Source organism: Cebus imitator, unplaced genomic scaffold, assembly GCF_001604975.1.
Source record: "Cebus imitator isolate Cc_AM_T3 unplaced genomic scaffold, Cebus_imitator-1.0 Scaffold221, whole genome shotgun sequence".
Taxonomy (NCBI): domain Eukaryota; kingdom Metazoa; phylum Chordata; class Mammalia; order Primates; family Cebidae; genus Cebus; species Cebus imitator.
Window position 1 is genome coordinate 3,829,016 of NW_016107536.1, and position 14,169 is coordinate 3,843,184.

At 42.4% G+C, this 14,169-nt stretch overlaps 1 protein-coding gene across 1 annotated transcript in view; it reads right to left on the reverse strand.

Moving 5' to 3' along the window:
- Positions 1 to 9,324, reverse strand: part of LOC108318597 (transcription factor COE2) — a 66,683-nt gene extending 57,359 nt beyond the window's left edge. The window contains exon 1 of the mRNA XM_017549782.2: positions 9,242 to 9,324. Coding sequence (XP_017405271.2) covers positions 9,242 to 9,256 — 15 coding nt within the window. The 5' untranslated portion in view covers positions 9,257 to 9,324. The remainder of the gene's footprint in view (positions 1 to 9,241) is intronic.
- Between the last annotated feature and the right edge of the window lie 4,845 nt (positions 9,325 to 14,169).

Here is a 14,169-nt window from a genome sequence, read left to right on the forward strand (position 1 = left end):
TGGGTGACAAGAGCGAAACTCTGTCTCAAAAAAAAAAAAAACTCATTTCCTGGGTGAGTTGATCAAGATTTCTGTCACCCTGATTCCTGTCCCCATTCAAGAGAGCAACATTCAGGGATGGAGGCAGCCAAAGTTTCTAACATCAGAGAAAAGCTTGAAGTCATTCCAGAAAGCCCTCCCCAGGTTTATAGCATTGGACTGAGAGAAAGATTCTCTGCCCCTCTAAGGTTTTTTTTTTTTTTTCCTTACTCCAAATAGATAATTATGATTTCTTAACTCGGACTATCTGGTTTGTTTTATCATCAGATAATGGACTCACCTGCTGATCAGAGAGGCCGTAAGTCAAGTGATTTCCATTATGTGCCTTAAAACTGCTGCTCAGTAGCACTGCAAATTTCAAATGGTAGATGAATCACAGAGCAGCTGGAGCGGCTCTCACACTGAAAGATGTGAACTGAAGAAACCTGCAGGCAGCTGGAGCTGTATTAAATTTTTACCATTTGGAGTTAATTTAAACTCTCGTTTCCCTCTTCAACGGGTGTGAGAGAAATATTCAACATTTTTTATTTAAGGAAAATAGATGGTGGTGCCATTAAAAAGTTTTATAAGAGCTAGGGGTTTAAAAATCATAAGGGGTTGGTGGATGGAGCTTGGCTCTGCTCCAAGACATGAGTAGCCGTGCCCTTTGCTCTCGCGTCGTTTAGTAAACCCGACTAATGGCTCGTGCCCAACTGTGTGGACGAGGTGTCTTCGTCAGAGCCATTCATTTCCCCATCGTTCTTCTGCACTTGTCGCATCCAGCATGTTGCAGCGACAGGCATGAGGCCTCTCACATGATCCAATCACCCTGTGGACGCCAGTCAATCCCAATGGGGCCTCTCTTCCTTTATCCATTCCCCTCTGGCAGATCTTTCTGACCTTGGTTCCCTTCTCTCCCCTACTGTGTGTGTTTTCTTGCTTTCTCATTGTCCTGTGAGACATGCCAGGTGTGTTTTCACAAAACTCCAACCCCTTCCCTCGGTCCCTTCAAATCCCCATCAAGACGCACTTCCAGCAGGCCCATACTGGGCTTGTGTGCAGCCTAGAGCCGACTCAGCACCAACACCTTCCCCCGCCTGACTCCTGGAATGATTTTTCTTTTGTTAGAAATGTGTCTGTCTGGCCAGGTGTGGTGGCTCACATCTGTAATCCCAACAATTTGGGAAGCCAAGGCAGGTGGATTGCTTGAGCCCAAGGGTTCGAGACCAGCCTGGGCAATACAGTGAAACCCTGTGTCTACAAAAAATACAAAAATTAGCCAGGTATGGTCGCATACACCTGTAGTCCCAGCTACTGGGGAGACTGAAGCAGGAGGATTGCGTCAGCCCAAAAGAACAAGGCTTGAACTGATATTGTACCACTCTACTCCAGCCTCAGTGACAGACTGAGACACTGTCTCTAAAAAAAAGAAAGCAAAAGAAATATGTCTGTCCTTCCATACCTACCGACATATCTCTTGAGGCCAAGGATGGCATGACCTGCAGATGTATCTCAGTCCTCTCCCTAGTATGACTTTATACATTAAAAATGATTATTCTGGTGGATCTAATCTAAAAAGGGAGTAATTTAGCAGGTAAATTTCTGTCACTAAACAGTCTCCCAGAAAGGTTCAGCGAATGGAGGTTAGCATCTTTATCTTAATTAGAAGCAAGCTGTTGGTTGGAGTGAAGTTCAGTAAAAATGATATGGGCTGGGCATGGCGGCTCACGCCTGTAATCCCAGCACTTTGGGTGGCTGAGGCAGGTGGATTACCTGGGGTCAGGAGTTGGGGACAAGCCTGACTAACATGGAGAATCCCAGTCTCTTCTAAAAATACAAAATTAGCTGGGCGTGGTGGTGCATGCCTGTAATCCCAGCTACTCGGGAGGCTGAGGCAGGAGAATTGCTTGAACCCGGGAGGTGGAGGTTGCAGTGAGCCAAGATCAAGCCATTGCACTCCAGCCTGGGCAACAAGAGCAAAACCCCCGCCCAGAAAAAAAAAAAAAAAATTGGCAGGATGAAGAGAGGTGGGATAATGGGTACAAACATACAGTTAGATACAAGGTGTAAGTTCTAATATTTGATATCAGAGTGGGTTGACTACAGTTAACAACAATGTATTGTACATTTCAAAATAGTTAGAAGAGAGGACTTGAAATAGTCACAATATATAGAAATGATCAATTCACCTGTTGATGGATATCCTAACTACCCTGACCTGATGATTACACATTCTATGCATGTAACAAAATATCATATACAGCCCATAAAGATTACAAACATTATGTATCAATAAAAAAAATTTAGGCTGGACGTAGTGGCTCACATCTGTAATCTCAGCCTTTTGAGAGGCCAAGGCGGGTGAATCCCTTGATCTCAGGAGTTCAAGACTGGCCTGGGCAACACCCCATCTTGATAAAAAATACAAAAATTAACCGGGCCTGATGGCACACACCTGTAGTCCTAGCTAGGTAGAGGGCTGAGGTGGGAGAATGGCTTGTGCTGGAGAGGCAGAGGTTGCAGTGAGCCAAGATTGCAGCACTGCACTCCAGCTTGAGCAAAGGAGTGACACCTTGTTTCAGACAAAAAAAAAAAAAAGATTTTAATGATTTTGAGGTTGGAGATGTGTCAAGGTTACCAGTTCCAGAATGCTATTAAGTGCAGAATGACTTAATACAAGCTGGGGCTGCCCATAGGATGCAGAACACCCCCATGATCATGTCTTTTTAAAATGAAGTCCTTTTGAGGCAGAGGATAAAAACTTGGCACTTGGGCCTCTAAGTTTCCCAGTCTCAAGTAGATCTGCTGGCATTTGTGTCCTATAACACATGATGGTGTGGAAACCTCAGAACGCTACTGAGAAGAGCATCAACACTTGCTATTACTATAACGGTGGGTATCATTTAGCTCCACAAATATCTATACGTGACCAAGCTGCTGAGTTCCAGCAAGCACCACAAACACAGCTGGCACTATGCGGAAGCCCACTGCTTCCAGGAAAGTCACCTGAATGTCACAGAGAAGCAGACCTGAACTATGCAAACCACTCATTTAATTTGTATATCCTTCAACTAGGATGCAAGCCCCTCGAGGGCAGGAATTTTATGATTTGCCCTCTGCTATACCTCCAGCACCTAGGATAGTGCCTGGCACACAGAGTTTCGTTAGTAATATTGGCTGGGTGCATGAATAAATGAATGAGTACCTCCATGTGTTCACTTTGTCTTGGAACAGACCCAGCCAGCCTCTCTAAGACAGTGAATTAGCAACAATAAGCTCTGAATTATTGTCAACTCCCAGTGATTTTTAGAATTTGAATGTGGGGAATGACAATGTGCCTGACTTCCTCTTCCTGGCTCGATTTTCCTTTGGATGTTACAACTGCCTGCTCTCCACCCACACAAGCAAAAAGAAATAAAGAATGGGATTCATTATGTCTTAACAGGCCTGTCAGCTTAAACTAGACATACATTTCTTTTCCTTTCCTTCACGGAGCTGTTAATCTGGGGTTTCACCTAATTGTTCCATTTCAAGGAGGGCAGAAGTGATTTTCCACATGCATGACCCATGGGTGTAGATACTTGGGGAGCCCTGGAAATATTAAGGTTCTTTCTCTTTTTTCCTTTTTTCTTTTGCTCTCTCACAAATTTATTTAATAGTAATCTGTTGAGCCCTACAGAATCCCTACCATCAGGCTAGACATTGATGATAAATACAAAAATAAATAAAACATATCAATTGCCCTCAAGCAGCACACAGTCTACTGGAGAGACAAGCAAGAACTGCAAGACGATGTGGTAACTGGCAGGGTAGGGGCTCTCAGGGAAGGGTGTGTCGGCATGGACCAGGCACCAACAGCTCCAATTGGAAGAGTCAGAAAATGCATCGCTAAGGCAGTGACATTCAGGTGTCGCCTTAAAGCAAGGAAAGGAGTCACGAGTTAGAGAGGGGTGAAGAGTTCTCAGGCAGAGGGGTGCACATACGGAAAGCTTTCTAGATAGAACAGAAATCAGAGGTGGGTATGTGGTGAGCAGCAGGCAGATGAGAACTTCTGGGACAAGCATGGCAGGTTTATCAGGGTAGACAGAGGCTGAGCGATATTCTCAGCTGTCCCTCTTTAAATCCAAGTTTTGTGTCTATGAACAGTTGATATCCATGACACATTTTAGTAGGTGTATATATTTATTTTTTATGGATATGTAGCAGGTGTATGTATTTATGGGGTTCAGAGATATTCTGATACAGGCATGCAATCACATCAGGGTAGATGGGGCATCCTCAAGACATTTTGTTAGTATTTTTTTATTTCTTTATTGTGCTATGTTCCAGAAGCAGGTCTCGAATCCTGGGTTCAAGCTATCCTCCTGCCTCTGCCTTCCTAAGAGCTGGGATTACAGGCATGAGCCACTGTGCCTAGCATCATGACATATTTTAAAAGGTTACTCTGGCATTCATGCTGAGGACGGGTTAGACAGGGAAGGGATAAAGACAGGGGCTATGGCAGCTTTTCAGGAGAGAGGTGGATTTAACAGATACTTAGGAGGAGAAAGCAACACTTTGACAATTAAAGAGCAGGGAGTGAACCAAGGAGCAGGCACTGAGTTCTGTTTGGAACACGTGCTCATTATTCATCCAGGGAAGATGCCCAGGAGGAAGCTGGAGCTCTATGCCTGAAGTTCTGGAGAGGGGAGAAATCTGAGAATATGGATACAGAAATTATCCAGGAACAGAAGGCATTTGAAGCCAAGAGAGTGGATGAGGGACCACCAGGAAAAGTCCTAAGTAGACAGATCCCCATTGTTAAAGGTTACCTTGCATGAAGGATGCCTATTGGGCTTTAAATGAATTTCATTTTTCTAGATTAGGGTCTATGGAAGCTTGAGATGTTTCAAGAGGTCTGGAGATCCCTGAAATTTTAATTAAAACTTTAAATGTTGTATTTTGATGGGATACAGACTATAGCTTTCACCAGATTCTTAAAGGGATCTGGGCCAAACACACACACACACACACACACACGCACACACACGCACACACACAAAAACCCAGGGTTGAAAAGGGTTAAAAGGGTTATGACCCTTTGTGTTTCACTAAGTATTTTTTGTGTCCTATAACACTTAATACTTGAATGGAATTAAAGAGAGGATTTGGTTCAAGCTTGAAAATAATCTTGATGTAACCATTTTGGTCTCACTGGATTTTTGTAAAAACAATCCAGGTTCTATCGGTGTTTGAGAGATAAGGGAAGGAGGAGAGAGAATATTATTGAGTTCAGGATTTGGTTAGAAATGTTTTGTATTTCTATTCCATTCAGAACAAATCCTCACAAAAGAATTCTGCATATTATATTTATTATGTTTGATCATATCACAAAAGTAGAGAATTGGAATTGTGTATATGGCTTTAAATGATTATCTTTGTCCTTCTGAGTGAGATATCTATTCCAGGAATTTCTGAAAGTCACCATCCATTCAGATCACTGTCCCACCACCAGGATTATGCACTCTCTCTGGTTTTGTTTCATATTTGGAACCTGAACTAAGTTTCTTACTTGACTATGATAGCATAGAACCAAGTCTTTCTTCATAATAACTGTCTCTATATGAGAGAGCTTTCATTGAAGGTTATACTCTCAGTAGAATCTAAGCACGGTATAAAAATTGCCAATTCTTTTGTGTATCAAAGAACACTATTAAAAAAGTGAATGACAACTCATGGAACAGGAGCAAATATTTTCAAATCACATGTCTGGGAATGAGCCAGTATCCTGAATGTATAAAGAACTCTTACAGCTCAACAATAAAAAGACAAATAATGCAACTAAAATAAGGGCAAAGGAGTTAAATAGACATTTCTCCAAAGAAGATATACAAATGAGCAATAAGCACATGAAAAGATGCTCAAAATCACTAATGATTAAGGAAATGCAAATCAAAACCACAATGAAATACCTCTTCACACCCCAGGATGACTAGAATTTTTTTGAAACAGAAAACCACAGTGTTGGCAAGGAATTCATACCTTCACACATGACTCATGGAAATGAAAAATGGTGCAACCACTATGGAAAACAGTTTGGCAGTTCCTCAAAAACTTAAAGAAACAGTTACCATATGACCCAGAAATTCTGTTTTTAGTTATATACCCAAGAGAATTAAAAACATGTTCACACAGCAAAACTGTACACAAATATTAACAGTGGCATTGTTTGTAACAGCCAAAAAACAGAGACAGCCCATGTGTCCACTAACTGACTGATAAATTTTAAAATGTGATATATCCATACAGGGGAATATTCAGCTGTAAAAAGGAATGAAGTATTGATACGTGCTATCACATAGTTGAACTTTGAAAACATGCTAAAAAAAAAAAAAAAACAGACAAAAAAAGCCACATATTGTATGATTCTATTTATATTAAATTTCCAAAATAGACAAACCCATAGAGAGAGAACATAGATTAGTGGTTGTCAGCAAATGGGGAGAAACAGGAAATGGGAGACGTGAGATTTCTTCTTGGGGTGATAGAAGGTTCTGGAATTAAATAGTGGTGCTGGTTGCACAGCACTGTGAATGTACTCAAAACCACTGGACTGTATACTTTTAAATGGTTAAAATGGTGAATTGTATGTCATATGAATTTTATCTCAATAAAAATGCAAACAAATTAACTTTAGCTCTACCCAAGAAAAAGACTATCATAGAATCCACAAAGTCTAAACAATTCTTTTGGCCTTGTCTTTGCAAAAGTCAAATACTTTCACATAGGATGAGAATTATATGTCATTTTGAGATCAGTAATATTTATTCTATGCCAGTGAAAAACTCAGGCACCATGAAAATCCCACTTAAGTAAATAACTAAAGAAGTAGAGGAAATACTCACATGCATTTGCTTTGTGAATATATTTATAAAATTTGGGAGAAAGAAAATGACAAGGCATTCTACTATAATAGAAGCATCTTAACATTTACAGGAGTATCCTCAAATTATCAAATTTAAAACTCTTTGAAAGTGCGGGTAGAAAATAAAATGGAACAAAAATCCAAACTGCCAACTCTCTTTTCCCTGCCTCTGTATCTTCTGGAAATGAAGCTAAGCTTTGGTCATGGAGGCACTTGGAAATCTTTTGAATGTCACTCTCTTTTGGACTGAAATTATGTACACTTCTGTTTGGAATACTGAACATAGCCAACTTCCACCATGCACGAGGTTCCTGTTTGACCCCCAAGAAGGCTGATTTTATTTATGTTTGTCTTCACATAAGAAAGCAGGGCCAGGAGCGGTGGCTCACACCTGTAATCCCAGCACTTTGGAAGGCTAAGGCAGGCGGATCACTTGAGGTCTGGAGTTCAAGACCAGCCTAGCCAACATGGCAAAACTTCATTTTTACTAAAAATACAAAAATGAGCCGAGCTTGATGGCGTGTGCCTGTAGTACCAGCTACTCGGAAGCCTGAGGCAAGGAGAATCGCTTGAACCCAGGAGGCAAAGGTTGTGGTAAGCCAAGATCATGCCATTGGACTCCAGCACTCTAGCCTGGGAGACAGAGGGAGACTTCATCTCAAAAAAAAATAATAATAATAAAAGGGCAGGGAAGGAGCCTGCCCAAGAGAAAGGAAGGCTCCAACTTTTTTAAGGGAGGTGGGTAATAGTGTTAAGTATTGTCATGAAAAATGTTCCTGACACAGCAAGATTGATAGCCATGATGGGGTTAAAAAATAGTTAGAGTTTTTTTCAAAGCAACTCTCAGTAGCCTTGTATATGGCCATCTCCCCTATTAACTCTTGAATGGCTCTGCTCCTCAACATCTGTCTGATTGTGGCCAAACCACAGAAGCTCTCCAAGTGACAGGCAGGACCAGCTACATAATTTGTAGGGTCCAATAAAAAATGAATGTCACACTCCTTGTTCAAAAATTATTCACGGTCACATATGGTGGCTCACACCTGTAACCCCAGCACTTTGAGAGTCCGTGGCGGGCAGGTCACCTGGTCAGGAGTTCAAGACCAACCTGGGCAACATGGCAAAACCCTGTCTCTACCAAAAAATACAAAAATTAGCTGGGCATGGTGGCAAATGCCTGTAGTCCTAGATATTTGGGAGGCTGAGGCATGACAATCCCTTGAGCCCAGGAGGCAGAGGTTGCAATAAGCTAAGATCTCACCATTGCTCTCCAGCCTGAGGGACAGAGTAAGACCTTGTCTAAAAAAAAAAAAAATTATTCATTGTTTCAAGAAGACAACACCAAAACAAATCTAGCAGCTGCAACGTGTCACATGCTCATAGTTTGCTGGAAAGAGTTCGATCAAACAAATCCTCCCAGCTCTGGCTCCCGACTCTACCACCTACTTACTGTGATAAGGGGCAAGTCATTTAACCTTTCAGAGCCTCACTTCCCTCACCTGAAATTTGAGGCTAAGGATCCCCATCTCTCTCATGGCTGCGAGAATTTATTTTTTGAAGTCTCAAGCTTGCGTGTGATCGTTTGTGTTTTTAATTTTTCTATGGAAAAGGAGGTGCCACACATCTAGCACAAGGTGTGAGTGTCAGGAAAGCCATTTGGTGAATTAAATATGGGTCCTGCAAAGCTCAAGGAAGGGGGCCGGAGGAGTTGCTCCTGCTCTCATCTTTAGCCTGATACTCTTTGCCTCGGTCTGTTTTTATTAGCTCGCCTCCTCAGTACATCAGTGGCAAGGGTGATGAAACTGGTGGCAGATTTAACTGCCAGGCAGCTGGGTCACTGTCCCGTGGGTCTTGTTGTCACGCTCCAATCTTAAAGTGACCATGCTGCTTGGGCCGCTGCCTTCCAGAAGGCTCAGAGAGAGACCACTGAATAGTTAATCGGTAGAAAAGGGAAGAAGGGGGCTGTTGCTTGCAGAAAATACAGAGAAGCTGCTTTGAAAAATCCCAAGGTGGCTGAATATCAAGAACGCGGTTCCTGCTGTGGGCAGCTGTATGTGCAGTGGGCAGCCCGAGGGCTTAAAATCAAATCTCCAGCACCGGTTGGCACCTCTCCCCATAGGGCTGTGGCAATGGGGACAGAAAGCTTAAACACTACAAGATGAAGAAACCCTCAGTGCTAGTGGCTGAGGGTCATCGTTTACCATTATCTTCTGTATTGTTAGCAGTAGCAGTGAATAATAATTTTTAAAGAAAAAGAGTGAGAAGGAGAGAGAAAACAGGATGACTTATTTAACAGGAAAAATCTGCAGGGCCCCTTACCTGAAACCGTCTCATGTCCCTTGGGTTTCCTGCTGTTTTCAAACAATTCTGATTGCACTTGAGGAAAAATTTTAAAAAGAATCTGTGAAGAGAAAACAATGCGTTACATTTTTCAGTAAACATCTTCTAAGGGAGACTATAGCTGCATTCGACTAGATTTGATTTGAAAGCGATTATATTTCAGATCTGGGGAATTTCAACCTGCCCTGTCTGTGAAGGGACATTGCTGACCCTCTGCAATTTGCAAATTTGGATGTTTTCAATCTCAAGCCCAGCGCCCCCTTCCCCATCACTGTGGGGGATTGTTAAGTGGTTCACAAGCTGGGCTTTGGTTTGTACATCGGCTCGCGGAGTTTCTAGAGCATTCGTTTTGGGGGGGGGGGAAGGCTTCAAATGCAGCAGTGACCCCTGCTGTACAGAAAATCTTGCTCCAGGGTTAAAAATGGTGGGACCTGGCCCAGAATCCCAAGGCATCTCATCTTTGTGGCCCTCCACTGGCCCCAGACACCATCATGCTCATACGTGAAGGTGGCCTGATACATTCAATGTTTACGAAATCAGAAAATGGTATGTTACTCTCCAAAGACAAAGTCTGTTGGTACGGGTATGCCAGGGTTTTTATGATTAATAAAAAGTGTGAATGTCCTCTCAGATCGTGTACAGATTATCCAGAGAAACACGAAAGCACAGAATAATGGTCTGAGGTTAGCATTTGTCAGATGTAGTTCTTGAAGCCAATATTTTCTCTTAAATGACCTATCTGTGCAATGTTAAAATTGGGCATCTTTCATCAGGCAACTAGGTTAACCAAGAAAAATGGCAGAGGTGGTCTTTCCAGCAACTCACCTAGTTAATGTTTGAAATTTGGTTTCAAAATACAATAAGTTTTTCATTTATTTCACTTGCAGAGTCCTTTTCCTTAAAAAAAAAAAAAAAATCCAGCTTTCGCAGTGTTAAAGTCCCAGGTGAGCTAGGCCTATTTCCCTTTCTGTTACTATGACAACGAAATTTTACCGCAGTCCCAAAGTCCCTTCAGAACTCTCACATCCATGCCTTGAATTAGAACTTTAAAGGAAAAGATATATATTTTTCCCAGGATTTACAAACAAAAATAAGTAGAAATCAACAATGTTTCCAGAAAATTCTATTCTAAAGCCACGGTTGGTGAAATGCTCTCATCACAATGTTCTAATTCTTGTTTTTTGTTTAACAATCGCACAAAAGAATTAGCTCTCCAATTAAATGTATTTATCACTTTAAAAAACTGATGAGGAGATAAACAGTAAATGATAAAGGAGGGAGAAGGGGAATTGGTTCTTCAGAGTATTTTCTGTATTCCAGCCTCTTTTACTCTGTTTGCTGGAAATATTTGGCCACATGCTCCCATGAATAAGGTTGAGTGTGAATTTGGAAGCAACAGCTAAATATTTTTTTCATGATTTTATAACATCTGCTTTTCCCTTCTCTCTTTCAATCTTTTATAGGGTGGGTGGGAGGTTGGGCTTTGCTTCCTGTGCCCGGGAGGTGTTGGGGTCTTTATGGAAGAGACCTGCGGAAGGACAAGGCAGAGAAAACGTTGTGCGAGGCTCTCCGACCACACTGTTCAAATTCACAACCTGCTGCTGCTCTCTGAAGGGCAGTGGCATCTCTGCCCAGGCCATCAGGGGGCGTTAGAAAGGAGAACTGCTTTTATTTAAGTAAAGATTCATCAGAATTCAAACATTTTATTTCCTGAAGGGTAAACATCCTCTCCATTTGAACACTGGTAGCAGAGTCAGCCGCGGAGGCTCACACTGCACGCTAAGGTTGCCTTTTCCCACCCGTGTGTGTTTCTAAACAACAGCCCCCACGGCCACACCACACTGGCCCTCAACCACTCCCAGTGGCAATTTGCAATTTACATTTTCCCCTACTAAACCCGAATAGAGTGCTTTTTCTCATTGACTCCTTGATTTCTGGAAAGTTTTGCCACAACTGGACTCATTGTAATGCGTTCTGTGTGTGTTAGACTACCTCCACTCCCTTCTCCGAAATGCATCTGGTGAAAACATTAATGTTCATGAAGGCATTATTATATGAATGGTGTGGTAGGTGGAAAAGTGCAAAACAGATAATTGTTTACATAAAATCAAATTGATTTAGGCAACCGTATAGCCTGCTGAAAGGCTTTATTCATTTTAAATTAGGACCCTTTACAGTGATTTGAATGGAAAACACCTAGTTTGACTCTTTGCTTGTCTGGGGCGCTGAGTTTGTAACCTACACAGCCCCCTGTACTCTAAGGACTTAGCATTGGGTTCATGAAGGACGAGGGGAGGTTAGTGGGAGGAGGAAAAGCGAAGGTGAGCGAGAGGAGAGAGAAAGAGGCAGAAAGTTCTCTTGCTACTTCTAAATGGCTTGCATCAGAAATTATGGCCTGGATTTTTTAATATATGGATCTACAAATTTATTAAAAGAAATTCTGGGGCTTATTGACATCTCCAATTTTTTTCTCTTCCTTTTACTGGTGTCTTCTGGTTCTCTGCCCTCCACCCTCTCCATCCATCATGCTCAAGGTCTTGAGACAAAACCTTCCCTAACTATACCATCCATTTAGCCACGGGGTAACTTCAGGGAACAAATTCTCACCAAATCCCCTGGGTTTAGATCCCTCGGAAAACAGAGCTGCCTGGAAAATGTCAGCACTCTCCACTAAGAAACGGGAAACCCAAATAAATTATGAGATTTAGACCAAATGTGCGGATTCTCATCAGGATGAATTCTATTTCCACTTTCTCCAAACAACGTTGACGATGTAAATATCATAACCATGGAGCATGCTACACACAACAAAGCTTCTGATCTCTCAAGAGCAAACACGAAAAACCGCAGGTTTATCCTTGTGTTATGGACAAAGAGGGTCGGGAGGTGGAGTCAACATGTGAACTCAGTCCTTCAGATGGCAGTCTGATCCTGAGGTCAGTGGGGCAGGAGAATGTAACTGCCCCATTGCTTTACTCCACAGATCTGTTGGAAATGCCCCAGGGGTTAACCTTGACCTGCAGCTACCAGCTGACCGCGGCACCAAGTTACCTCACATTCTTTATCTCTTAACAAAGGAGTTGAACAGGATCTCTAGGGTTCTTTCTAACATTGATATTTTATGACTGCAAAGAACAATATGCAGAGTTGAGAACCTTCCAGAAAGGGTTACTTTGGGGAAAGAAACCACTGAAAACAAAAGACAATGACTTATTGAAATCCGAGTGGGTATGGCAGAGGTGGGACTGAGGGTTTCTGAGAGGGAGGTCAAACCCACTGAGATAAAACTGTGAAAAAAATAAATGAGTGAGGACAGCTGATTGGTGGGAAATAGGACATCTGGGATGACGTCATGCTGAGTGGGCGGTGCCCTGAGGCTGATGGGCAGATTGTTGGGTGAGTTGCACTGTCCTGTTAGGACCTTTCTCTCTGCTTCTGAGGCAGGGAGGGTGCTTCAGGAATATCACACATCAGAGCCATGTGTGTCCCCTCTAACCATCTTGGACGTCCAGCAGCTGAAGGGTACAGGGTTCACGGAGCGGAGGGAAACACAGTTTGCTGAGTAGCCACTCTCTGCCTGATACACAACACCACATTTCGTTCTCACAACAACCCCATGACTGACAAATCATCCCACGGCTGGGAAAAACCAAGGCCTCAAGAATTTAAGAAATTTGCCAAAGATCACAAGCTTGTAAGTGGTGGACACAAGGACTGGAGCCTGGATCTTTGTGGCAACGAGTTCCATGTGACATTACATGTTTCCTGCACCAATGACACAGCTGCACAGCTCGGTAAATACAGAGAAACCACCCCATTACACACTTTGAATGGGTGCCTTTTATATTATGTAAGTTATATCTCAATAAATCTGTTTTTTAAAAATCACTTCAGAATGGTCTATAAAGGGCGTGCACGCACACACACACGTAACAGGAATAAATCATGAGAAAAAAAAAAGTGAAAGATTCTGACTTCTTGAAGAGACTGCCATGTTCCAAGTCGAAATCAGTAGGTCAAAGATAGACAAATGGAAACATGGAAATAAATGCTTCATATTGAAAGCTTCTGCTGAATTCATTTATTTATGCATTTGATCAATATATATTGTGCTCTGTGTGCAAAAAGGTTCAGGCACAGTGGCAAACAAAGTCCTTGGCCCCAAAGATCCCCCAACCAAACTATTCAAATATGTTTCTCCAGCTTCTGAGAAGAGCCTGAAGACCCCTTAATTTATTACTGGGTACCCTCCCCTCCAATCTCTAAAATACTGGAATATTCTGTACTATTCAGGATGCAGCAAAAGTGTCTAAGTGGCTTCCACATGTCTTCCCCCATCCCACCCATCTCAAACTAGATTCACAAATACAGTGCAGAGTTAAGGTTCAGTGGTGGGGGACATGAGGCCTGAAATCACAGGAAACGTAACTACTTAATATTCTTGCCAGACACTGGAATTCTCACCAATGGTCTGACTACCACAAAACCCAGCAGAATATTTCTCCAGGATTTATGGAAGAGGCCATTCAATTTACCTCCAAATTGGAATGTAAGATCTAGTCCCTCCTTAAAATGTTTAACACAAGAAAAGTCTATAAGGCCAGGTGCAGTGGCTCACCTCTGTAATCCCAGCATTTTGGGAGGGCAAGGCAGGTGGATCATGAGGTCAGGAGTTAGAGACCAGCCTGCCCAACATAGTGAAACCCCATTTCTATTAAAACTACAAAAAATTACCCGGGTGTGGTGGCGGGCACCTGTAATCCCAGCTACTCAGGAGGCTGAGCAGGAGAATCACTTGAACCCAGGAGGCAGAGGCTGCAGTAAGCCAAGATTGTGCCATTACACTCCAGCCTGGGTTCATCTCAAAACTAAAACAAACAAAAAAATTAGACAAGAATGCACATCAA